This window comes from Muscardinus avellanarius (genome assembly GCF_963383645.1).
Source record: "Muscardinus avellanarius genome assembly, chromosome: 15".
Lineage (NCBI taxonomy): Eukaryota > Metazoa > Chordata > Mammalia > Rodentia > Gliridae > Muscardinus > Muscardinus avellanarius.
In genome coordinates, this window is record NC_137801.1 from 80,769,246 (window position 1) to 80,796,653 (window position 27,408).

At 47.5% G+C, this 27,408-nt stretch overlaps 1 protein-coding gene across 5 annotated transcripts in view; it reads left to right on the forward strand.

Moving 5' to 3' along the window:
• Positions 1-27,408, forward strand: part of UXS1 (UDP-glucuronate decarboxylase 1) — a gene marked incomplete at both ends in the record, with an annotated part of 83,718 nt that overhangs the window by 50,295 nt on the left and 6,015 nt on the right. For all 5 annotated transcript variants that reach the window (XM_080711509.1, XM_080711510.1, XM_080711512.1 and 2 more), the window contains 5 exons: positions 2,863-2,922; positions 6,034-6,155; positions 15,406-15,525; positions 23,025-23,068; positions 26,830-26,890. In XM_080711509.1, coding sequence (XP_080567635.1) covers positions 2,863-2,922; positions 6,034-6,155; positions 15,406-15,525; positions 23,025-23,068; positions 26,830-26,890 — 407 coding nt within the window. The remainder of the gene's footprint in view (positions 1-2,862; positions 2,923-6,033; positions 6,156-15,405; positions 15,526-23,024; positions 23,069-26,829; positions 26,891-27,408) is intronic.

Genomic DNA, 27,408 nt, shown 5'->3' on the forward strand with positions numbered 1-27,408 from the left:
TAACACAAAATTAACCATCATGAAAGTCAAGTTGTACTTGGGGTGAGATGATCCATTCTTTTGATGTAGAAAGAGCATCTGCCTTCGTTGTCACCCCTGCTTCTACTCTGGTTGTGGTATGGCAGAGGCTGCCCTCGGCTCTTGCCAACATAAACTCCCAGCGCTTCCTCACACTCTCTCGGACCCTCTAACCCTCTCCATCACACCAGAGCCAGACAGCGTGGAGGAAAAGCCCACTGTGTGCATGACACTTACTCTTCCTATTTACGGGGCGCGGTCACGGTGGCCAAAACGCTGCACTGTCCACCTGGGGATATTCAAATAAGGTTACACTCAGGCTGACCTGCCGGCGTCTTGTGTGTGGGGGTGGGGGTGAGGGGTGGGGGGTGTTCCAGGACAGGCCCAGCAAAATGCCATTGGAGTTCAAGGCCAAAGGCCTCCAGAGCAAAGGCCTGAGCCATGACTTCAGCTGGTTTGGCGGTCTCGCAGAGAGGGTAAGGGCTTTTCTAGGAGTAACGTGGACAGTCACAGAGAGACCGTCACTCAGATGGGAAGAGCGCCACACATGTGTCATGGCCGTTTTGCACTAGAGACCAGATGCGCTGCACTTTGCACTTGCCTGGTTTTGTCCAGGGCGGCCTCTTTCCCTCACCGCTTCCTACGTCCGCTGGTTGTTTTTTTTTTTTTTTTTTTTTTTTTAAATCTGATGAAACTTCATCCAATCTCAGCATAGACGCTTGGGCTCAGCAGTAGCCCAGGTTAGCACCCCTGGCTCCACCTGGGATAGTTCCCTCTCTTCCAGATTCTTCACGTCAACTGGGCACTGTGACACTTGTAATCCTAGTACTTGGGAGGCTGAGACAGGAGGATCACAGATTCAAGGATAGTCTCAGCAAGTAGGGCGACTCTCATCAACCTACCAAGACTCCATTTCCAAACAACAACAAAAAAAATTGGGCTTGGGGTATAGCTCAGAGATAGGATGCCTTCCTAAGTGCTACAAAACAAAACAAACAGTCTTCTAGCTTGGTTTTTCTTAAAATCCTGAACACATTGCATATGTGATGTGTAGATTGTACCAATGTTTAGAAAAAACTATTAGCTAGTTCATTCCCAGGTGGCAGGAACATAGAATGGCATAGTTACTCTGTAGAACAGTTTGACCGTTTCTTAAAAAAACTAAATGTGCAACCAGGCACACACCTATATTCTCAGCAACTCAGGAAGCTGAGACAGGAGAATCACAAGTTCAAGGCCAGCCTGGGAAATTTAGCAAGACCTTGTCTCAAAATGAAAAGGGCTGAGGATGTAAGCTCAGTGGCAGAGCACCCCTGAGTACAATCTCCAGATCACAAAAGTAAGAAAGGGGGAAAAACTAAGTACGCAGCCACCATACTGCTCAGTAATTATCAACTTGGGCATTTGTCTCAGAGAACTGAAAACTTATGTACACACGAAAACCATAATGGTGTTCATAAGCAGCTTTAGTCATAATGAAATAAAACTGTAATAACTGAAATGTCCAGTAGGAGCAGGGGAATGATGAACTTGACCTTGATACACACATCCCCTGGAATAGCACTCAGCAGTACACAGGAAGGAACTGTTGAGATATACAGCAGCTTGGATAGACTTCCAGGGAAGTACGATCAGGGAAAACTCAATCCAAGAGGGTGATATGATGCATGATTCTACTTATATGTCATTCCTGACACGACAGAGTTATGTTAATGGAGAATGGATTTATGTTGGGGGGGGGGGGGATGTATCCATCAGCATCCTTCCAGCTGTACTCTAAAAGACTGACCACGTAACTTAGAGGAGAGAAGGTTTTTTTTGTTGTTTGTTTGTTTGTTTTACGGTTTAAGGTTCATAGGCTGTGCACACATCATACCTTTTAACATTCCCCTCATCCAGCACACTGGTGTCAGCAGGCTTGATTTCCAAATCCTTACCTTTCAGGGAACCGCAGGTGCTCATTCTTGCATATCTTCATGGCTTCCTACTTTCTTCCCCAGGTCCTCAGACTATGGCCTCTCAATCTCAGCTTCCCTGCAATGCCCTGAAGTGGCAAGTGCTATCCTTTATGTCTTCCTCTTGCCGTCCCTCCTGGGCAGCAGGCTTGCCCCGTGTGCAAGGCTGGGTGCTCAGCAGTGTCCCTTGCAGTGTAGGGTGCACAGTGATGGGTTATGTTCAGGAAGCAACTGAGTGAAAGGCCTGGGCTTCTTAGAGCTGCCAGTGACCACAGTGTGGTGGGACTCCGGGAAAGAGTTTGGAGGATTCTCCACGCGCACTTGACCCTTTAGGTAATAGTGGTCTAGTCCATTCTGTGGGGGACCCTAAGCTCCAGAAAGGGGTTCAGAACAGGGTTGAGGAATGCAGCAAGCTGCTGAGGAGAAGATGCTGTGTACACATCCCTGGAGGCAGCAGGAGGATGGGTGCAAGAGTTACCCAGACATTATGTGGCCTAGGTCAGAAGACCCCAGGGCACGTTGGGGAAGTGGCAGGTGGGCCATTTTGGAACTTAAGAACCTTGCCTTCTGCCTAACAAGGGGAAGGGGTCAGAAAACAGGGGATGGTATTTGGGAGTAAAGACATCTTTATAAAATTTCTCAATCACAACTTTGCAAACCAACAGATTCTGCATCTGGCCCTGCTTAAAACTCTGCTCAACCCAGTACTGTCTTTCTGAGGATCCATTTGTGCTTTCCTTACTACCTTTGTTTTTATTTTGGTCCAAAGCAGATGTAATCACACTCAATAACTTGATGGCTCGCCAGTTATCTTTAATACCAAAGCATGCTTAAATCGGCCTGTCATGTGAGTGGACAGTTCCTCTGATCACGTCTCTGCTTTCCACAGGGCTGGCAAAACGCGTGGGCGCCCGTCTGCTCCTGGCCTCCACGTCGGAGGTATATGGAGGTGAGTGTGTGGAGCCCCCACGGGAGATGTTGCATCCTGTGCTGCGCAAAGGAGGAATGGGAGCCTGGGGTCCTACTCTGAAAGGCCCAGCCAGCTCATGTTCTTCCTGTGGGTGATGTCTGATAAGTTGGGTCCTGTACTCATGTGACTTTGTGTTACATGACCTCTGCTGGGGGGGGCGAAACCCCAGCAAGAATTGGGCGTTCCCACGAGTAAGCCCCCATCTCGCGAGATGCATACCTTGAAAAGGAGAGCCCAAGTCTTCTAGCTTCGGACAGGCGTGTGGGCCCCACGGTGCCTCGCCCTGATCCCCGGGGAGAGCTGTGCAATTAAAACTTTACATGCCATATGTACCGGACTTCTCTTGTGTTTTTCACACTCCGCCGTACTCACATTTTATTTTACTTCAAATTTTTTATTTTACTTAACAATGCCCAGACTCTGTCTGTCCTGTCCTGTAGGTCGCCACCTACCTCCTACCTCCTACCTCGCACCCTTGGGGGCCAGTCAGAAATGTTTTCCATTCTGTTCCAGAACAACCCTAAGAGTCATATTCAGTAGAGATTTTTTTTTTTTTTTTTTTTACTGTCACTCTTCTGAGCAGTGCGTGCTGAGTGGCTGACCCACCAATGTCCGCAGATTGGCCAGACCTTGCTGGGTGACACGTGTCAATCATCTTACCTGCTATAGAACAAATTCTGGAAGAGCCTTAAGTGGGTTGCACCAGAAAACCTGAGAATTTGTTTCACCAACCTGCCGCCTTTCTCCCTCCCAGACGCACTCGACTCCTGGGAATTCATGTTGATGGTGGACGGGGGGGGCTTAATTTTTTAAACCACTTTGGTTTCTATTCAGCCTGAAAACCACCTGGACACATGGCTCGGGAGAACTTCTTGGTGGATGGGAGCCAGACTCTGACGTGATGTTTTCTTTCTGTCATGATTGTTCTAGACAAGAGAGATAGGATGTAAAAGGGCAAAGTCAGAAGGGACACACTTTTGAGTAAATGTTAACGTGGAAATTGTGCAGAATTTGGTTAGATTCTTTGTAAATTCCATGAAACGCTGATGAGGATCATCATGTCTGAAGTCCCACGCGGGCCAGGGTGGAGTATGCATCTCTCTACGTGTGTTCTGTGTCCAAAAGACACAGAGATACCTTTACCCGTCTTCCTACCCACCCCGCTTGCCATCTGCATATTTGCTAAGAGCTGATGTCCTTTCAGCGTCTTAAATAATTTTGGGGTGTAATTTTCCTTAATTCACACTTGCTCACCTCTCCCATATGGTGAAGGAACACTTACGTTTTGTGGAGCATTTGTTTGGTTAATTAACCTTAGAAAATACTGTAAGGAGGGAGATGATTAGCAATCGGTGTGGACTAGACTTTTACTGCTACAACAACAAAGTGGCTTTCCCCATTTTTTCCCCCAATATAATTTTGTGAGAGCGCTTTTTTAGAAGCTTGCCACCCTGAGCATTTCAGCCCAGACAGTGCCAGTTGGTGGCTAATTGGGTATGCCCAGCATTTTTCTTCTACCTTTGCCAGAAATTTCAACCACCTCATTTGGGCTCTGGCTTGCCCAGCTCTTGTCAAAAGTCCCTGGAAAGCGGTCCGGTTATCAGACATCTGATACCTCTCAACAAATGTTAGTCTTTCTTCTTCTTCTCCCAGGGGGTCTTTGCCTTTGGTCTTTTCTCCCATTATGTGGTGAAAGCTCTGCCTCTGTTTTAGGGACCGGGACGCCAGCAGCAGATGGAGACGCTGCTGCGCCTTGTGGGGCTGTGGGGTGGGTCTGATTCAGACACTGTGGAGGCGTGAGGTTGTGCACTTCTGTGATGCCCTGGCCCCCTTCTCTGAAGAGCCCAGAGTCACATCAGGCTAAACGAGGCATGAACGGATCCCAGGGAGCCCTGTATCTTTTTGTCCAGATTTCTACCACATTTTCTATCATGGTTTGTGCTCAGTATCCATAAAATTCTTAATGAGCTAGATAAACTAGGTAATGATTAGCAAATATATACATATAATATAACTTGTATCTAAAAAAAGATTCATTACTTTTTTTTTTTCCATGTTACTGGGGATGGAACCCAGGGGCATTCTACCCCTAAGCTATACCCTCAGCCCTATTTTTTATTCTTTATTTTGAAACAGGGTCTCACTGAGTTGTAAAGGGCCTCACTAAGTACCTGAGACTGTCCTCGAACTTTGATCCTCCTGTCTCAGCCTCCAAATGCTGGGATTACAAGCGTGTGCCACCACTCCTGGCCTGTTTTTTTTTTTTTTTTTTTTTTAAATAATCTGTACCCCTGGCAGATTTTAACGTGTGCTTGATTTGCACACTAGAGGAACAGAGATTGGAGGTTCTGTTTGCTAATGGACACTGCGTTCCTCTCTTACCAGCACGGGGCCTGTAGGTGGCCCCATGAGGGGTCTCAAGATTTGTTCTGGTGATGCACAAGTGACAGTCACCCTGTTCCACAAAAATGCTGTATTTTTTTAAATACATGTTCCACTTTTTATATTTTATAAATATAAAGCCAAGCCATTTTATCTTCACATGGATTGTTTGTGTAACTATCAGAAAGTTAAGAACAATTTATAAGCCGGGTGTGATGGCACATGCCTGTAATCCCAGTACTTTGGAAGATGAGACAGGAGGATCTCAGCTTCATGGCCAGGCTCAGCAACATAGTGTGAGACTCTCAGTAACTAGTGAGACTGTTTCAAAACAATAAAATAAAATAGGTTAGAAAAGGGCAAGGGATATAGCTTAAAGGTAGAATGCCCCTAGGTTCAATCTCCAATAACACACACACACACACACACACACACTATGAAGTAGAGGAGAAAGTTAAAATTGACTTTGATTTTATTTCCTATAAGATGTCATCATTACTTAATATCAGTAGTGATAACACCATGTGCCACTGGATCTAGGAGAAGGATCACACAACACCGAGTTTCCCTCCCTGGCATTCTTCTCCATTTTTAAGCAAATGTTTACTTGGGCCCAGGTTGTTTGCATTACGGATACGCTTTGTTTCTAGCGCCTATGAACTGGAAATAGAAGAAAGATGTAAACTGTCTCCTTTTCTTTCACCCTAGATCCTGAAGTCCACCCTCAGAGCGAGGAGTACTGGGGTCACGTGAACCCGATAGGGCCGCGGGCCTGCTACGACGAAGGAAAACGTGTCGCAGAGACCATGTGCTATGCCTACATGAAGCAGGTATTCACCGGGGTCCGGGGCTTGTACCCTACACCCACAGAGGCTCGCATGCCAGAGCTCAAGTGCTCTAAAGGAATTAGATGCTGCGGTGCACTGCGCCTGGGGCTGAGTGGGGTGGGGGGGAGCCCAGTTGCCCACTATTGGAAATCGGCGATTATCGGCAGCTTTTAACTGTCTCTATTTTAAAAGCAACTTCCTGGAGATGAACTCTAGGTTTGGAGTACTGCTGGGTGGCTGTGAGCAGTTATCTTCTTTATAGTCGGCTGCCCGCCTGAAGCCTCCAAACCGGTGGGTTTTATTTATTAAATTTCCTTTTGAATATTGAGTATGAAAATGAACTTACTGTTGTTTTACTTTGGATCTCTTTAAGAATTGCTATTTTTTATATCTGTCCACTGTCGTTTCCTGCCATCCTCATTGTACACTGTTAGGCTGGGTGCCCTGCCGTACGGGTCTCATACCCTCTGCTGTTGCAGAAGCCGCCCACAGTCCACGGAGAGGCTGAGCCGCCCACACTGGCTCAGCAGCCGCGTGACTTGGAGACATGACCGCGCTGCTCACTCAGTTCTTACCTCTGACATGGGGGTCTTTGCTTCCTCCCTGTAGGCCAGGAGCTGTGCAGAAAGAGGCTCTGACAGGCACAGGCAAGGGCCTGGCCTGGTCCCTGCGCTTGGGTCACCACCCTCAGACCCTCAGGAAAATGACTTTTGTTAAATGAGACATACAGGAAAATAGATGTGGGCACGGAACATTGTTCAGGGCTTAGGAGGGCTGTTGACGATGCTGTGTCTCTCCCTGGGAGTGGGGCGCGATATTCTCTGGCCCAGGGTAGGCATGCTAGGCTAGGGCATGGAAGCAGGGACAGGGCGTGTGGGTGTCCAGTGCTCAGCGAGCTTCCTGAATGTGTCTCTGAGCCCCAGAGGGGCTGCAGGTGTGGGCACCGGCCAAGGCCAGACCTCTCCATGGGGATCCTCGTGGCCTCCAGCAAGAGGTACTAAACAGCGCAACCAGGAACCAGGCAGAAACTTGCTGCCTCCTCTTGTGCTAGTGGAGAGGGGCTTCCCAGGGGCTCTCTTCCCCATTATCTTAATGAAATACCAAATTAAAGATCCATAAAACACCCTGTGTCGGAATAGGTATGTCCACCTTTCTGCTTTATTTCTCTGCTACAAGTAGACCGAATTGCTTTCTAGCCCACTTGGGGCCATCATCTTATATTACCCACTTATTCTAAGAAATGATTATCCGTTTCAGAGAGAATGTGCCTTTATCATTTTTGGCCTCGTAGTGTATATACTCCAAAGTAAAGATGTTCTCCTGGACACACAGGACAATCTCTTTGCCTGCAGGAACTGGCTAGAGTATGAGGGACACAGGAAAATGTGTTCTCAGGTGCTTTTTGCTTTTTTTTTTTTTTTTTTTTTTGCTTTCCGTCTTATAATTATTCATTTCCTTCCTTTCTTCTTTTTTCTTCCTTTCTCTCTCTCTTCCCAGTACTGGGAATCGAACCCAAGAGTGTTCTACCACCACACTACACACTATACCCCAACCCTTTTTTTTTTCATTAACTTTTTTTTTTTTTTTTGAGACAGTCTCACTAAGTTGTGCAAGCTTGTCTAGAACTTGGAATCCTTCTCTCTCAGCTTCCCAGGTAGCTGGAACTATAAGCATGCACCTGTAGTAAATGGTTTTATTTCTTACCTAGTGAATTTACACAAATAAAGCTGGTAGGGAGATGGGAAATGTTATTGAACTCTTAGTTTATTAAAAGTATGCCTTTGACCTTAAGTTGGCACTCCTGGTAATTCTAGGATCTAGTCACAGTGGAGTCAGCATTTATGAGCACAGTGTCAGGACCTGTTTTAGGGACCTGGACACTAGCCAGGGTCTGCATATCACGTCTGAACCACGGGTCCATGCATGTTTTGCACGCGGGAGCTCAGGGAGGTTGCCCCTCGATGGCTCTCAAACTACCAGCTTTCCATTTTCTGCTCAAGTAGTCTTGGGACTCGTGGCTTTGATGTCATTGCCCTGAAAACTGTGAAGGTATGTACCATTAAAAGCCCTTGTAGCCGGGCAGTGATGGCGTATGCTTGTAATCCCAGCATTCGGGAGGCTGAGAAAGGATCGCGATTTGCGGACAGCCTCAGCTACTTAGTAAGGCCCTCTGCAACTCACTGAGACCCTGTTTCAAAATAAAAGAATAAAATATAGGGGTGAGGGATGGAGCTCAGAGGTAGAATGCCCCTGGGTTTCATCCTGAGTACCACAAAAAAAAAAAAAAAAAAAAAAAAAAAAATCACCACCCTTGTATGGGTAACAGTTCCTCAGGTCTGTGGCTAAGAGTCCTGGACAGGACCCTGTCAGGAAGTGTCCTGCACATCGAGGGCTGTGCTTAGGAAGGGGCCTCCCATCACTCCATGGACATGGCGCCTTCTCTGTGGAATCACCAGGCATGTGCCTCATACTCAGGAGGCCCCACAGGTGATTGTGGATTGCATGCAAGAGTCGTGGCCGTGGTCCTCGTGCACTGGGACGCTGTGGGAATAATACGTGGCTGACTCCCCATCCTGAAGCTGGCATGGGACTACCGTGTGAAGTCCGACCCAGCACCTCTGGGAAAGAGACCAAAGCTCAGGGACTTGTCTAACGGGTATCACCAGGTAGTCTGTATCTTTTTGGCAGGGCTCCTCACTCTGCCTAGCACACCTGGCCGAGGGCGCACGTTTGCCCAGGTGAGGGGTGCTGGCCCTGTTGTCCTGGAGATAGCACCGAAGGCTGCCTGTCCCCAGAGCCCCTTACCTGTTTCCACCGTGTGGCCATTAGGTCAGAGGGACCGTGCACCTGTTCCTGGGGATGCAGAGTCCTTTCCTGTCCTGGTGGATGCAAGGCAGATGGGTGGAGGTTGGAGCTTCCTGGTGGGGAGGGGACGACAGGGCCAAGAGTAGGGGCCTGAGTGGAGGTCATTGAGGGCCAGGGAAGGAGGCCTGGCATGAGCTGTAAGGGTCACACGGAAAGGAGGGGGAATGAGCCTTGATCTCTGCCTGTATGAGTGCGAGCCACACAGTTGAGATGAATTTGGATTCTTGCTATAGCAGGATGCTTCGCTATGTGTAAAAACCTAAGAAAACAATGACGAAGCAGAAAGAACAGAAATTGTGGCTTTTCGTGCCCGCAAGAGACAAACAGAAGAGGAAAGATAAGCCATCGTGTAGCGACTACAAAGGCCGTAAAGCTCCCGAGACGTCGACCGTCCCTTAGCTGGGGTTCCCTGTTGGCAGCCGCCAGGGCGGGCAGAGCATCGCTTCCCTTGCAGTGTTCGTCCCTGGAGCAGGCCGTGGTCTGAGCCTACTGGACCTCTTCGGGCTCAGACTCCAGAGTGACTTAGTTTCTGGGACCGTGATTTCGCTGCTTCTCGTGTCTCTTTACCTCAGAGTAAGTAACTCCCGTAGGTTCTGGGTACTGAGCCCTGGCCTGCAGGGGCCGTGATCACGGCTCCTTTGAAAGTGCTGCTGTCTGGAGTGACATTATTGGAGGATGCCATGTACACCCGAGTGGGTGAGGCAGAGGAGCAGGAGCCGGGCTAGAGCGCCGGCCGTGTGCCTGGCCTCTCAGGCTGGTCCACCTCACCTCTTTCCCCGCAGCCATTTTTGAGGTGGGTGTGGTTAGGTCCATCGTACAGGTGGGACACTGGGCCTGCGAAACTTGTTTCCAATTGTGTGGCCCATGAGAGGGTCTTGAGCACGTGGCATGCCCCTTCTGTCTGGCCGTCCTGTGGGCCATTGCAGAGAAAAAAGAAGTGTCGCTGAGCAACAGAAGTGACCGCTCTGAGTGAGGGCCAGCGGGCCAGCCCTGCGGCGTTGCCGAGACGCGGTCCCCTCGGCACTGCTCCTCCGGTCGCTCCTCGGCAAGAAGTTGAGGCCTTGTCAGGGTGTGCTGCAAATGTGCAGCCTTCTGAGATAAAAGATTTAGGGGGAAATTTAGCATCTTAATTGTTAGGATTTATGCTATCTGGAGACAGGGGAGAAAATAAAGATCAGAAACGATGAACCAGGTGGGGTAGTGTGCCTTTGGCATATTTTTAGTTACTTTGGTAACTTAAATTTTTTATACATAAGGACACCTCTCTTCTTTGCTATAAATCGTTGCTTTAAGATCCTACATGGTATGCGCTTCTGTCTTACTCTGAGTAAAACTAATAGATAAAGATTGAAAATATAATAAACAAGATAGAGGTATGGATAATCTTTTCATAAAATGTTTTGTCCCTCATTCTAAAGGATTATCTTCTAAGTTGCTTTTAATGAATGAAATATCTTAATGTATTCAAAATAAAATACGATCTCCTAGGACCACCTATTGCATGTCCCTTGGAGAAAGAGAGGCTCCTAGGTTTCCTCCTGGGATGGGATGGATGGAAGTTGGGATCAAAGGGCACAGCATCCTTCACAAGTGCTTTGAACTCGTCTGAGAGGAATTAAAGCAGCGCTTCTGCATGCTTGAGGGCACGGTGGTTTTTATAAATGTGGGTCCGTACCGGGTAGACTGGTCAGAGCTTCCTGTACACTTGAGCTTCTCACCCCCTTGCAAGTCTGCCTCTGAGGTCATGGTCCGCCTACCCGCCGAGCTGGGCCTGCAGAACAGGCCCCTATTCATAAAAGCGTGGAGTGGCAGAGCAGCAGAAAGAAATGATCTGGTACAGCGGCCTTGAGGATCTGGCTTTCTTTTATCTTTTGGCCTCAAATTAATTTTTAGAAAATCAAAGAGTTAATGTGTATGTTATAGTTGTTGGGGAAAAAAAATCAGCCAGAGCAAGTGCAGTGGGACTCCCACCCTGGGCCTCTGCTCCCTGGCACCTGCCCTCCATGCTCTGCTGCCCTGTCTAGACTCTGGCCCGTGATACCTGCTCCCCTGGCCTTGCGGGGAGCAGCAGCATGTCCTGCTGCATGTGGGCATCTGGACACCTGGCCTCATTGTAACATAATTGTCCCTCTTTATTCTTGGGGAATACCTTTCAAGACCCCCGCGTAGATACCTGAAAGCACAGACCATACCAACCCCTGTGGATACAAACCAGTTCTCAACTTAGAATTGTTCAACTTAGGATTTTTTAACGTTGTGATGATAATCAAGCAAATCCACATTCAGTAGAAACTGTGCTTTGAATTTTGAATTTGTACCTGTAATATTTTGCTCTTTTCACTTTGGGTACCATAATCGGCTTCATGAGAAGTTCAGTACTTTCTTATAGGCTTTCTAGTAGATGGTTTTGCCCAACTGTAGGTTACTGTATGTGTTCTGATCGTGCTGAAGGCACACTGGGATCAGCGAGGGTGTTCAGTTGGTTAAGCATATCAAATGTGTTTTTACCACAATATTTTGAATTTACAGCAGCAAGTTTGTCAGCCTGTGATAACCAATGTAAACTGAGGAGCATCCGCATCATGTGTTTTCTATACGCACATATCTATGATAAAACTGAATTTCCAAGTTAGGCCCAGTAAAAGCTGAGCAATTATGACTAATTAAATAGACTGATTACAGCAATATGTAGTCATAAAAACTTGTATGATGGTCTGGGCGTGGTGCAGATACCCAGAGACATGTAGACTAGGTTTAGAAGCCATAAGGTGGAGAGCATCCATTATCCCGGGATGGCAGTTTTCAACGCAGTTTAACATGTTTTCTGAGTGGATATTGTCATCTCCATTTCAAAAATTGGGATCTCAAGTGTTAGAAAGTGACGTGGCTTTCCCAGAGTGGGTGCCAGGAGGAGCCTGGGTACACCTGCCCTGGCCAGCGTGTGACGGAAGACGGGTGTGACCACGTGTGCTCAGCCGCTCTCTCCACATTGGGCTCTATGCATGCAGCCCCTCTTAATTTCCTTTTGGTTTTTTTTTTTTTAACTGAGGTAACTCAGATTTGCAGTAGTTGTTCTTATCTTTCTTGATGCTTGGAGTCATAAGTTAATGACTCATGGTTGACCACAAGGGACGGAACCACAGAGCACAGAGTGGGGCACAACCATGGCTAGGAATAGGTCAGCAGTTCGTTTTCTGAATGACAGCCTGTGTGTGTAGAGGCCCTGCATCTCTCCGTGATGGAAACTCACCAGCAATGGTGGTTGGTGGGGCTGAACCATGCAGACAGAGCCTTGTCTGTAATGAGGAGTCGTGGATGTATTGCTCATTGGTCCTTTCAAGGTAGGCTCTTCCTCAAATGAGACGACATGGCCTGGTTGGCTCTTCCTGAGTTTACAGATGGCCCTTCCTCTCCTGGATCGGTGGCTTTATGTCAGACCCTGGACCTTTGCCCATGTCTGAGATATGGGATTATTATAGCTTCCTCCAAGGTGTGCATGAGCACACCTGCCTGCTGTACCCTCCTGCCCTTGAAATCCCACTGTGAAGATAGGGATGGGTGTCAGGAGGGCTGTACTGTTGAATTGCTTTTGTGTCAAAGCACAGGTTTGCTGATACCGATACCACCTAGAAAGAGGCAGATGGACGCATAAACTCTAGAAGGTATCCACATTCAAAAGGAGGGCAGCCTTGCCTTTATCTTCATTTCATGTAAGGAATTTAGCCTTAAATGTAGCTGATCATACTGGTGTAAACCAGGCTTGAGAGCCTGAGCTCATGGAAGCTGCCCATGTGTGTCCCACACACTGGGGAAAGAGATGAGGCTGCGGTGGGCAGCGGTGGCGGCCAGCTGGCTCCAGCTGCTGCGAGGACCACGTGGACCCTTGGGAATCTGCCTCTCATTCTGTTTCGCTTGCTGTCCTGTATTGCCTGGCTTCTACGATTGCAAACAGACAACTCAGAACAAGCAAGCCTATTTATGTGCTGTGCGGTTGATGTCTGCAGGACTCAGCTCTGTTTAATGAGGCCGTGTTCTGGAATGTTGTTCGTTCCGGAGGGAGGGGAAGGTCAAGAGGATAAAAGCAATTGATTTGTTGGAGCCTTGTCGCCCATTGAGCTTTTCCTGGCCAGGCATGCTGGTTTCAGTACTATAAATTTGCTGAGGTTTTGCCATCTCCTCCTCAAAGCCATTTCCACCACACTTCGTATTCTTTCCTTATCTCTCTTTATTTTATCAGTTAAATGCAAGTGGGTATGTTTTAGTTCTTTTCTATTGAGAATCACATTTCTGCACCTTTTTCCCACTCCTTTAATACATTAGTTCTCCCTTATCCATGGAGGATACATCCCAAGACACCCCCACCGTGGATGCCTGAAACCATGAATTGTGCCACACCCTTAATGTTTCCCTCTTAACCAAGCACTCACCGTGCCCTGTGGCTGTAATGTTTGCCGTTTGAGGTGCAACAGCAAAAGCAACACCAATTTATGTTTTCTTTTTTCACGGTTTCACAGGCAGAAGATGTGTTCTTACTGACGATGCTAGCAGTCTCAGTATATGATTTTTTTTATGTCTAGAATTTCACTTAAAACACTTTACAGCTTCTCTTTTACGTATTAAAATTGCAAGCACACTACTTTTGGGCTCTGGGAACATTACTGTGTAAAATAAGGGTGACTTTAACACCAGCGTGTGAACCTCAATAGACAGTCAAACAAAGACACCCCACTAAGTGACTATCAGGCAGGTAACATAGCATGAAAACTCAGGACACAGGGCAGATTGACATAGCAGTCAGGACACAGTGGGATCATGAGAGAGAGGTTCCTGGTGCTCCAAAGGCCACGACTAAAAACCCATGAGTTATTTATTTCTAGAATTTCCCATTTAATATTTTTAGACCAATGGCACCTGAAATCATGAAAAGTAAAACCATGGATAAAGGGGGACTTTTGTATATTCCAGTTAGTTCAGTAGAAAAATCATGTAATTTATCCTCGGCCTTGGAATGAGAGCTCAGAATGGTCTTAAGAATCTGAAAAGTTCATGTAAAAGCATTATCGTAGATTGCCAGATAAAGTTGTCACAAAGTACTCTGCTTCTGCAAGTCAGCCGTGTGCTAGATCTGAGCACCTCAGCCCTTTCCATACCCCGGCACACCTGGAGGCTCCCTGCGTTTGTCCAGCACCCTAAGGAAGCAGAAGCTGCTGTGGACAGAGATGGTAGCTGGGTGGCTCCAGACACTGTGAAGGCTCATATGGGCCCTGAGGATTCTGCATCTCATCCTGCTGAGATTGCTGCCCTGATGGACAAATTCTGTGCTAATTCTGAGGGTCCATTAGATTCCCAGCCTGGGCCAGACCTAAAATGGCAGAATTAGAAAAGAACAGTTTTAACTGGTAGGGACAGCATTAGCAACTAATATTTACAACCATCTCCTTGCTGAGGGTATACAGGGACTGACGTTCGTCTTACAAAGTCACTGGACAGTGACAGTCCCTCCCCTGGTTTTACTGTGACCAGAGAGGTGGCAGACCTGGCGAGGCTGGAAGGAGTCAGGACAGTGAGAAGCAAGGGCCGCAGATGGTCGCACCTCTGACTCCCGGAACCCACGTATCCAGGGCGGATGCATCCCGTGTTAGAGCACAGGCCGCAAAGGCCCGCTAGCTCAGAGCTTCTCATGTGGACCTTTGACCTTTTCATCCGTGGCAAAGCAGTCTGTGAAATTCATATTGCACAGATTCATTTGGGGAAGGCTTTTGTGGCTTAAAAAATACACTTTTCTGATTACATATTTGAAAATGCGCTTTTTGGATTACAAAAGTAATGCATGTTTAGTGTGGTAAAAATAGAAAGATTTTTAAAAATGCATAGAAGAAGGTGAGCATAGAGAAGAAAATGAACAGTTATTACTGTGAACAGCTAATACTGTTTTAAACAGTATTGGGCTATATCCTGATAAGCCTGTATTGGCTACTCTTTTGTATTTTATTTTTCACTAGAATGGAGATTGAGAATTGATAGAAAAGAGATGCAAGGTAGCTTTTTAAGCACTTATATTTTCCTCTTTTCCCAAGATAAAACAATTTCCTCCCTTAGGAAAAACCCTAAGTCATCAAATGTTCATTAACTTTGAAGTCTCCATTGAGCCGATGAATTTGTGTCCACAACATGATCTCATTTGTAAAAACAGATATTTACTGGGGGGAAATTTATATAAGTGCATTTCCTCTTGCACTATCTGTCTCGCAGACTCTCTACCAGAACATCACCGGTGGTCCTTTCTACAGTGAGGTCTAGGACAGCTTTGACTTTCTTTGCTGTACCCTACAGGGAGCTGGACATGCAGAGGGGTGACTGCATTCTCCTCTTCTCCTCTGTGTTCCAGGAAGGCGTGGAAGTGCGGGTGGCAAGAATCTTCAACACCTTCGGGCCGCGCATGCACATGAACGACGGGCGAGTGGTCAGCAACTTCATCCTGCAGGCGCTCCAGGGGGAGCCGCTCACGGTAGGTGCTGGCCTCGCGGGGCCCAGGGGCTGCTTAACCCGAGTCAGGAATTAGCCTCGGGTGATGGAGCGCAGATGGATCTTGACTTAGGGAATGACATTACCCCAAAGGTGCCCTTTAGCATCATTTCTGTCTCTGCTGGAGTCAGTGGTTCCAGAGTGTGGAGAGGAGGAGATGTCTGTGCTAAGGCTGACCATGTGGTACCCGGGGATGTCATCGGTGGGCAGAACAGGGGTTGCTTATTCCTCACCCTCCCCAACGCCCTCATCTCTCAGGCAGGGAGCACCCTGGCCTGCTCTTAAGTTTGATTGACGTTTTGTTGTTGTTTTCTTGAATCTTCTTGCTCTTGTTATGGTTTGGATATAGGATGTCCCCAGGAAAAGCTCCTGTGTTAGCGATGCAAAAGTATCTAGAGGTGAAATAGTAGAGTCAGGACTCTGATCTCATCAGTGGATAAATCCATTGATAGGTTAGTCATTTAATGGACTTACTGAGTGGTAACTGTAGGCAGAGAGAGTGTGGCTAGCAGAGGGAGGTCACTGGAGGTGCGACCTTGGAGACTCTATCTATCTGTAGTCCCTTGTTCCCATTGCTTCCTGGGTACTGAGCAGTTTCCTCTGCTAGACCCTGCTGCCATCATGTTTCAGCATTGGAGTTGGCCAACCTTGGACTGAACCTCTGAAACCACGAGCCCAATACAGCTCTCTTCCCCTCTCCTTCCCGTGTTTCTCTCCGACCTTTCCTATCCTTTTCCTGGTCCTGTATCTCAGTATCTTTGCTCTTCTGTCTGTACCTTTCTAGAATCCTTCTCAGCTTGGGTTTTGGTGGGAATCCAGAAAAGATAAGCATCCTGTTCCTCTGGAAATTCTGCAGGGTGGCTTGCTGATTGATTGAATACATTTTAGGGAAGAAAATTATAACTTACAATGGAGCTGTGTCCCAATAAACCCTTTGTAAGCTAAAAATTCTAAGTCAAACCATCACAGATCCTGATGCTCGTGACTTGTGGTGGGGTGTATACAGGGGAACTCAGAGCCATGCCACCATGAGTCAGGGACCCTCTCTGTATATCTGTGTGTCTGTCCATTCACCAAATGATTATCACAGTTAGCTTTCTCTTCTGTCCTCTGATCTTTTTATCTCTTGGTCTTTTAATGCTCACAACAGATCTTTGGGCCCTGGATGATCTTATTATCCCATTTTCCAGGTGAAGAGACTGAAGCACAGAGATTAAAGTGCCCAGGCTTCCTTGGCCCAACAGTGGCAACGTTTCTGAACCCAGAGACCCCTCTTAATCCCTCTTCTTCATGGTGTGCATCCCTCCTAAGTGTTAGCTGTTCTGCCACCAATGTTTAGCAAAGGGTGTAGCCGTTACACGTGGGGTGGCCTCCGAAGGCCAGGTGCATCGTGTAGGTGAGTTCTGCTGAACACCTTCCAGGGGAGGGGTGAGTCCTCACCCCAACTCAGTTTCCCAGTGGCCCCAGCCCACTCCCTGAGCGGCATCTCCTTGCCACTGGATGGAGGCACTGTGCTCACCCAGGGCTCTTCCTCTCATACCACATGTGGGAGCCACCAGCACATCCTGATGATCCAACCCTGGTGGATCCAGAGTCCAGCCCCCTGTCTACACTGCCGTCATCCCATCCCGGTTCACTGCCTCGTGATCATGCTTGTTCCCTGTTCAGTGCATCCTCAGCCCAGCGCTGAGCCTTTACTTTGGGGGCAGGTGCACTGGGGATTGAACCAAGGGTCTTGTGGAAGCCAGAAGCGCTATGCAACTCAGCTACGGCCCCAGGGTGAGCAGAAAGCGGCATCAGAGCCTCGGGTGGCTTTTCTTCTCGGAGTAGAATCCACAGTCCTCCCCGCTCCCCACGCCCAGGGCTTAGTGCACCCCACTCCTTCCATCTTGCCTGTCCCGGGAGTGTGTTTCTTCTGGGCGTCCTCTCCATTCTGTGGCCCTCTCTTTGGAGAAGGGGTACTGCTGGGCTACTTTCTCTATACTCACGCCACTTGGGTTGCCAGTAACTTACTTTACTATTTTCATTGAAAGGCTAATTTTCCAGCCCCTCCCCCCTGCTAGGACGGTGTCAGCCCTTGGAAACCAGTAGCTTTGTTCCATTCACAGCTACATCCCTGGCCCCAGCCCTCAGCAGCATGAGATGATACGAGATGAGTAGATAATTGCCTTTATCGTGACTGCTTTCCATTGGGGTGACTGTGGCTCAGTGGCCTGTTTGGCAGCCAGCGATTGTGATGGTTACTTCATGGTGAAGCTTACTCTCCTTCCGTGTTCCCCGCTGGCTGCAACAGCTGGCCTCCTTATCAGCAGGTGCCACGGATTCAAGCCAACTGCAGCTCGAGAATATTGGGGGGAAAATCGTGCCTGTGGTACGACATGTACAGACTTTTTTTCTTGATATTTCCTAAACATGTTTAATAACAACTTACAAGACAATGACCTTAGGTATTATAATTAATCTAGAGATGATTTAAGACATACAAGAGGGTGTGTGTAGATTCCGTGTAGGTACCACGTGATTTTTCTAAGGGATTTGAGCACCCTGGGATTTTGCTATCAGTTGAATGTCCTGAGACTGATCCCTGTAGATCACAAGAGATTGCAGTATTTGAGGCTTGGAGGGCTCATGCCTTGGGATCCTCTTTAACCAGCTGCCCTGTTGGGAATTCCCTCTCCTGGGGACAGCCCTGGTGCCTTTGTAGCCACTTAATAACTTCCTGGCACCAGGATGTCAGAGCTGCTTTGTTTGTAAACCGTTACCAGCTTTCCAAGAGGCGACTTGCTGATTGATTGTCTCCTTGACTGCAGCGGGGCTGCGGTGTTAGGTAGGGGAACGAGTGTTGGCAAAGGGTCATAACTCATGTGTTGTCTTCCCTCCATGGTAGACAGGAGGGAGAGATGGCTGGTGCCACCCGAGTGCTATTAATCCAGACCACGCCAGGCTGCCGGCTCTCCAAGACGCCTCTGCTGGCAGGAGGCGGGAGCCAAGGGAAGCCTTGCTGAGTGGGTTTTGTCTCCTTTTGTCACACACAGTTTTGTTTCCCATCAGGAATTTGATGAAGTCACTAACTTTTCTTGCTTTTCTGTCCATTGGAGATATTTCTTCCCCTTGTCAGAGGGTTCTATGGAGAGCCAAGGGGGTTGTACTCAGCTGTCTCCATCCAGCCTGTCTTTGAGAAAGCTCTGTTAAGAAAGGGAGACAGGGAGGTGTGTCTCTTTCCCCGCTGCTGCCACATTTCCAGCAAGTCACTCCCAGATGGAAGAGGTCCTCCGGTGGATGCCAGCAGCTCAGTTCTTCCCTCTCCCTTGAACAAGCCGGGCTCGCATAAGTGTGCCCACTTGCCAATAGCCCTTTGGGAAGCCCTTTGCTATCTTTTTTTTGTTTTAAGTTTTTTTGCGGTACTAGGGTTTGGGCCTAGGGGCATTCTACCTCTTAGCTGTACCCTCAGGCCTTTTAATTTTTTATTTTTAAAACAGAGTCCCACTAAGTTGTGGAGGGCCTCACTAAGTATCTGAGACAGACACGAACCTGTGATCCTCCTGTGTCAGCCTCCCAAGTACTAGGATTACAGACGTGCGCCCCCACGCCCGGCTATCTTATCATTCAGTAAAGGTCATTTGGGGGGCATACCTTAGGGTCTTACTGGCTGTCACATCAGGGGCCTGCCACAAGATCTAGGCAAGTCTATGGTTTACATATCTCCTACGTGGAAGTTGTATTTTAAATTTAGTCACAGACCAAGTGTGGCGGCACACACCTGTAATCCCAGTTCTTGGGAGTCTGAGACTTGAAGATTGTAGGTTCCAAGGCCAGTGCACAGTCACTTAGCAAGGCCCTGTTTCAAAATGAAGAAAAAATAAAAAGGGCTAAGATATATCTCAGAGATAAATCTCCCCTGTGTTCAATCCTCAGTACCATGAATATAAGTAGGTAGGTAGGTAGAGATAGACAGACAGACAGACAGACAGATAGATAGAGTAACAGAAGTTCAGAAAATATGATGATCCAGTTTGGAAAATAGGTGGGTGTGGTTCAGGTAGAGCTAGCTTACTAAGTTTACTTTCAAAGACTTGGCTCACAATTCAGTTAAAGCATACACATTCTATTTTATTACCAATTTATTACCATTTACAGACAAGAAAACAGCTTCAATGAGATGAATTTATCCTGGACAGCCCAGATATGGCAACATAGAGGCCTAAATCCAGTTCTATGTCATTTAAAAAATCTTTTTTTCCAAAGGACAATTTTGGAGAAATCCTGCTTCAAAGACCAATTCACAGTCAGTGCAATATTTAACCTTTCCTTATACTGTGGTGTCTTAAGTGATCCTACCTGGGGGGGCCTTTATTCATGAAAAGAAATAATTGGCTCCCTTAGAGAAACTTTGGACCACTTGTTAAAGCTTGGGAAGGACAAGTTTGTTCAGAACCATGGTAGATACGGGGAGCATGGCCGTGAGAGGGATGGAGCTCAGTTCAGAGTACAGGAAGGACAAGTCGGAATTTATGGCCATGCAGCACGGTGAGGTCAGTGTGTAGAAAATTAACAAGAAGAAGCACTGGGCCGGGGGCATTACGGCTAAGCCTTCTAGAGTGATCCTTCTCTCTGGGAGAGTGGAGGATGGGGAACCTGGTCAGGTATGGAGGGTGATTCACGATAGAGGGTGGGCTTCTTGCCCAAGTGCCTAGCAGGACTCCTGCTAAAACAGGATTCTACAAGCCGTGTACGGATGGGCCTAGGAGAGTTTCAGAGGGAAACTCTCTGTCCAGCAGAGTTTTTGTCACAACCTAAGTATGCCAGGCACAGTGGTAAAGGACAGGGCCGTGTGGTCAGCAGAGAGCTTCCTCTGCCCTTAGTCCCCAGGCCCCTTCCAGTGGCCTTGACTCTTTCAGGAACCTGCTTGCCTGTCTCCCCTTCTGTGCAAAGAAACCAGGGGAGCCAAGTCTCACGTGTCCTCTGTCAGAAGGATGGTGCAGGGGTTGCGGACTGAGCAGATGCCCACGGCTGGCACCAGACCCTGCATTACCCATGTCCTGGCTTTCGCTGAACACCCACTTTGTGCCGCGTCTGTAAACGAGGTGGGCCTCTGCTCTTGCAGACAAACCCATCAGAAGTGCCAGCAAGGCCAGAGAGCTGGGTTCAGTCAAAACCATCCAGGATTCAAGGTCTGCTTCTAAGAGGCCCACCCCCTTTCTCCCCATCTTTTCTGAGGTTTGCTGCTGAAATTTCTGTGTCTTGTTAGGAGTCTTCATAAATCAGCAGTCCACAGCCTTTCTCACTGGGGGGGGGGGGGGGCTTCTGCTCTAGAACAGAACTTAAGTGGAACTGAAACTTACAGGATTGGCATATGTAAGTGTATGTTAACATGAGGAAAGCAACCTTTAAACCTGCTTTTAAAAATGGCATCCCAGCCAAGCGTGGTAGCGCACGCTTGTAATCAACGTGTTTGGGAGGCGGAGACAGGAGGATCACTCTGATTCGGAGCCAGCCGCTCTGGCTTAAGAGACCCTGTTTTCAAATAAAAATATTAAAAAAAAAATAGGTCTGGGAGTGTAGCCCAGAGGTAGAAGGGTTTCCAAGAACCCCAGTACCACCAAAAGAAAAAGAAAAAAAAATGGCACCCCAGACCCTTAAGCTGTGCAGCACAGTGAGGTCAGTGCATAGAAAGGCATGCTTTTCTCCTCTGCCCGTTCCTTCCCCTGTACCCACTCAGGTCTGGTGAGATGAAGCCCCAGACCCATGCAGGGGTGGGGGGAGGCTGCTAGGCCGGTGCTATCCACAGAGCTACACGGGCTCCTCTTTGAGGCCAGGCAGCTGGTGGAGAGGGGCACTGGGGTTATTATAATCATGCTGCTTCCCAAACAGACTCACTCTCCCATGCCAGCAAACAGAAACTACGGGGCCTTATGGCTCCCCGTAACCGTAGGGTTAAGGAAGCTCTCAAAGACCCATCTGTTTCAGTCTCTTCATCCAGAGTATTGGTGCAGGTTGGGCTTCCCCAATCCGAAAATCCACAACCAAAAAGACACCAAAAATCTAGGATTTTTTAAAGTGTCCACATGGCACCAAAAGTGGAAAATTCCACATCTGGCTTCATGTGAGAGGTCACCATCAAAACACTAGGAACGTCAGAGGAAGAGTAGGCATGAGCCAAGGCGGAGCCTGCAGATGCACCGTGGAGAGAGAACCCACACTGTGTGTGTGTGTGTGTGTGTGTGTGTGTGTGTGTGTGTGTGTGTGTTGCTAATTTCTCATCTGTAAAGTGGAATATAATTACCCTTTACAGGGTTGTGGGAGGATGCAAAGAAAGCATGCCTAAAGTCTTAGCTGGCTTCCACTATACAGTAAGTGTGCGGCACCTGCTGCTGTGTTGTGACATTGTACACCATTATAGGTGCAAAGGCCATGGGATAATGGGTTTTCCATTCCCATTATTTTTCTCTCTAGTGTTCCTTATTCAATAAAATCGAGACACAAGAATTGCCTCCAGCACAATCTGGACACGTTTCTGTAATCACTGATTTGTTTGTGAGCCTTGAAGTCCTCTGTTCACTTGTTGGTTCTCAAAGAGTGGTTCTCAAAGAGTGGTCCTGGGCCCCACGGTGTCTGCAGCACTTGCAGAGTCCTCAGAAATGTGAATTCTTGGGCTCTACCCCGGACCTTCTGGACCAGAAACTCTGGGGTAGGCCCCAGCAATGCGTGTGATCGACCCTCCACGGGTTCTAGTGCGTGCCAGGTGGTTCTGAGCCTTGGCTGCACATTGGAATCAATAATGTCTGGTCCCACCCAGACCATTTACAGCCACTCTGCCGATGCTGCTCAGGCATTGGTAATTGTAGAAGGCTCCCAGGAGGCACTGCTCTGCAGCCAAGGAAAGCCACTGATAGAGGTTGCTGTGTGGGGAGCCCCAGTTAGAGGGAGACACTAGCAGCCTTTCAGGCCACCTTTTGAGCTCGTTCCATCGCCCTTGATGTCTGCAGGGCTTTCTTGTGCCTGTTCTTAATTGGTTTTGAGTCCAGGAGAGAAAGGGGGGAATTAATAAGACTCTTGTAAGACTACACTTTGGTCTCCCGTCGTCTTTTCTTGGTGGCTCTCAGCTTGGCTGTGGCAGCGTGTTAGAATCACTTGAGAGCTAGCTACAGAAACACAGGAGCTGCGTGCCTCACCCCCAGGGTCTATAGACCGCTCTGGGTTAGGTGCTTCCTGTTCTGAGAGCGAGAGAACCCCAGTTGACTGTTGAATCTATTCTTAAGGTGTGGACCTCTCATCCAACTGGACTCTAGGACTGCATCTTACAAATTCCTAAGGTCCTGGGAGAAGCAGATTCCTGTGGATAGCACCTTTTGAGGAAACTCTATGGGGTCACTTGCACGCATTAGATATTTCTGCTGCCTTCTCACTGGGGGACGTGATTTAGACATAGAGTGTGAGATGTGGCTCCAGACGCTTGAAACCTAACTGTCGCTTTCCTTCCAGGTGTACGGATCCGGGTCTCAGACGAGGGCGTTCCAGTATGTCAGGTACGGCTCTCCACCTGCACACTGACGTGGAGCGGGGGGAATGCAGAGTGCCTGTTGTGTGTGTTAATTATGTCCGCAACTCTGTATTATAACTGAAGGTGAACTTTAATATCGTGACTTGAAAACTCTTGCCGTTCTCCGGCATTCCCCTCAAGCCTGTGACTCTGGAGCCAATCTCGTACTGCCACCTAGTGTTGCTGAGGTGAAGTCGCTCGAAGCCAAGTCAGGCTTTTGCATGATTCCAGTGACCTTCACCCAACAAACCTGCAGATTCCAAAATCTGACCCATTTTAAACATTGCTTTGTGGAGTGGTGGTCCAGTCATCAGTAAGAGTCTGAGATAAGATAGTGTCCTAATGTTGATTTTTGTGCAGAAACCAAATACAGATAGAAATGACTTCTTTTGAATAGTTTCACGTGGTGCTTTTTATTGTTTCATGGCAGTCCCCATAAATCTAGTTTTTTGTTGGTCAGTGCAGTTGGTGACTAACTGTAGAAAAGGGTATGGGTTCTCAGAAAAGAGTTATTATTATAAATAGTTAATATACCAAAGAACCAACCATTATTACCTAGCTACTATAATTTCCATAAAAGTTTTTAGTATCCTGAATCATTATAAAACCTTACTCTGTGTTTTGGCACCATGTGTTTTTGCAGTTTAATGCAGATACCCCAGAATTCCCGTCAATCAGGAAGTGCTCCTCCTGTCTTGGGGCCATCCCAGGGCTGCTGTAGGGATAAGGTGGGATGCATGTCTGGGCACCCCACCTCTTGCATGTCTTGTCAGAGCAAGCACATGAACTGTGTTTTTCTTTCTTCTGTTTTGTTTTATGGTGCTGGGGATTGAACCCAGGCCCTGCACAAGCTATGTTCCTACCTCAAGCACACAGACTCTCATCTAAATACGTGAAGGAGTAGGAGACCCTTAGAAAAGTAAACTTAAAAAAAAATTTTTTTTTAAACGGCCACTGTAGATTTCCCCTGAAAGCATATATTCTTACATTTGGTCCAAAAGAAGACTGGAAATAGATGTATATCACTGTTATTTTTGTTTTGTTTTGTTTATCTTGGCATTGGTATCCTGCCAAGCAGGGCAGAAAGCCTGAAAATGAAATAAAAGTGGCCCATGTTGCTGCCCAAGTGGACAAACTTGTCCTCTGAAGCAGCTGAATGGGGAATGGCAGTCGTCCCTTCTCAAAGACTGTTTCATGTCAAAGCATTTAACTCAAGAGAAAGCTATCGTGGCACATTTCTGTAATGGGACCATGTAAGCAGGCTTCTGTATACTGAGCACCATCTTTCCACATTAAGACATTTCATCCCATCCTCCGACACCCAATCCGAGTTGCGCACTTTCCCGAGGGAGACTTAATATCTCCAGTTACGGGGGCTCACCTTGAATTACCCAGTCAGTGGCTCCAAACTTCCTGAACTCCTCCCACATCACATGCAGTATCAGGAGACTTTATCCTATAAAAGGGAAACCATCAGAACTCTTTCTTGTTACTGGCCACACGATTTCAAAGGCATCCCATACGACGTTCATTTTAGTAGCCTCAGATGCTCTGTGAGGGGATGGGTGGGTCGTGATTGATACAGTTTAAGAATTAGGTGATGCTTGTGCTGTGTCCTGGCCCAGCTCAGGGACAAGATGTCCCCACGAGGCCAAGCCTGTCTCACAGTACAAGCTTACTCAGGCCAACAGACAGCTCAGAAAGAGGGTTGAAGTTGCTTCCCCAGAAGCGTAAGGGCAAACTCTCTCAGAAGACCCTCTCTCCTGGCGTGCAGGATGATAAGGCTTGCGGGGCTTCTCCACACTGGGATCAGGGTTTCCAACGTGTGCATGAGTTATTCAAAACCCACCTGAGTCTTTTACCGACCTTTCTTTTTTTTTTTTTTTAATTGGTGACTGAGCACCCACGAGATTCTACCTCTGACCTACGTACCCCCTGCCCTTTTTATTTTCAAACAGAGTCTCTCTAAGTTGCTGAGGGTATCTCTAAACTGCTAAGGCTGTCCTCAAACCTGCAGTCCTTCTGTCTCAGTCTCCCAAGTACTAGCCAACATCCCCAACTAAAATTTTGCTTTTTTTTTTTTTAAGAACAAGAGTCCTCAAATTAACAACAACCAAAAAAAATGTACACATCATCTGAGCCTGTCGTTATTGTACTAAATTAACTGTCCCCCCATTCACAACTGCCTGCCAGGCTTTGAGCTGGACGCAGGTCGAGGGAGTCATCGTATCGACATTTTGGCATGGCTGTTTCTGATAGTCTCACAGTCAGGTTGTGTTCTCATTCACATGACAAAGGCATGCTGCAGGTTTTTAAAAAGTCACTTTGTCAAAATGACACTTTAAAAGAGCTTCAGGTGAAACGAGTGTGAACTATGTGATCTGACCTTAAAAGTTGCCAGCTTGTTTTATCACAGCGTGTGGTCCTCCCTCCCACCCTCCTGATGAGGGACTCACTATGACCCCCACCCCCAGTTCCAAAACCAGACTTATTGTGGATGCAATGAAATGGCAGCTTTTAATGTCTCTCTACAAACGCGCGCAGACGGAAGCCGCGAGCGATTGCATTGCACCATGATGATTCCTGCCATAGTGATGAAGTGACTTTTTGCCAGTTTCTATAAAAAGAGAAACTCCAAGGTCAACAACAGTGATTCACGTTTGCACTTGATCTATAAAGATAGAACATTAATGTAAAATATCCCATTTGTTGACAAATGAAAAAAGAGAAGTAACTTGTTTTCTAAATATTTGATCAAGAAAAAATAAATTTCAAACAAAAGGAAAACAAACAAAAAAGATCTGGGGTTTTCTTTTGTTAAGTCAATCGCAACCCATAGTCACCTGCTCCTCACTGGTAAAGGTGGAGGAAGAGGAGGGAGAGGTTTTAAAATAGGCTTCATGTGGATCACCAGGACAGAACTTTGCAAGCCTTCTAAAGAAACAGAGCTGATGAACATTAGAGAAAGTGCTTGTGTTGAGCAGTGAGTGAAGGTGTCATTTTGACGAAGTAACTTTTTTTTAACAGAGCCACACTTTAAAGCTTCTGAAAATAAGAGCCAAACCTTGGTAAGCGAAAATTTGCTTACTTATCTTCACCTTCATGGCGCAGTCAGTCACGATCCATTTGAAACATCCAGATATCCCTGACAGTTTCATGCAGGGTGTCGGGGCGGGGGGCGGGGGGTGTTGAGCTGAAGTCTAGGGGAGAAGAGAGCAGCATTCCTGTGGATTACAGTTCTCAGTGTTGTTTGGCTTTATCTGTGATTTGCCAGTATGGGGATTGCATACTGGAGTTCATTCATTTTCGTGGGTCTAACTTTATGAAATAAGTGTATGCCTTCAAGCAGGTCAACCCTGAGTTCTCATTAAACATGGGCTTCCATCAAGAACTTCTGCAAACCATTTCTTTTTTTACTTTTTATTTATTATTTTTGCGTGTGTATAACTTGTTTTCGGTGTTTGATTGCTCGAGGATTCAGAAAAACACAAAAGTGGCCAACTCCACCCCCCCACACCTCATCCTGTTTAACCATCCCGCCCGCCCACTGGAAGCAAATCCCAGACTCCAGAGATGCATTTCATTGTCAGCGCCATCGCAGTTTGCAGGATTTTGTTTTGACATTCAGTTCTCCATTGGGTTTCTGTTTTCGGGAGGAGGTAACTGCCCTTTGGGAGGGCTCGAGCGTGCCACCCAGCCCCAGCGTGCCTCGGCAGGTGGCATCTAACCCCCTCCCTTCTCTTTCAGCGACCTGGTGAACGGCCTGGTGCTGCTCATGAACAGCAACGTCAGCAGCCCCGTCAACCTGGTGAGTGCCCTCCTCTGCCCTCCCGGGGATGCTCAGAGGTTCATTCTTTGTGAAACAAGGCTTCACTTTGTGTACCATGAGCACTTTTATGACTTACGTACTTGATGCTTCTAAACGCTAGAGGGAAAAAAAAGGCAAAAGAAAAGATAGAAAAAGTTAAGGACCTGCAGGTCACAGTGATAATGTATAAACACTAGGCGAAGTCCCTTCATCCCGGCCTGCAACCCCGCTGTCTCCTGAACACTCTTGGGGCTGCTGAACTTGCCTCTGCTCAAAGCAGTTGACTTTGTTTTGGGCCAGTTCCAGATGGCAGAAAGCTAGTTCAGCTTTTATTATAGTGATCTAAAATCTCACTCTCTGCACCCTTGCCCACTCTCCTTCCACTGTGGGTCACTCAGAAGGCTTGGGCCTCTGCAGTGTGATGGCCTTCCCAGGATTGTGGGGCTTGTGGCAGGACGAAAGGGCTTGCCTTGTGCTGGTCCTTGTAGCCTGCCATCTCCAGTACATTGCCTACTGTT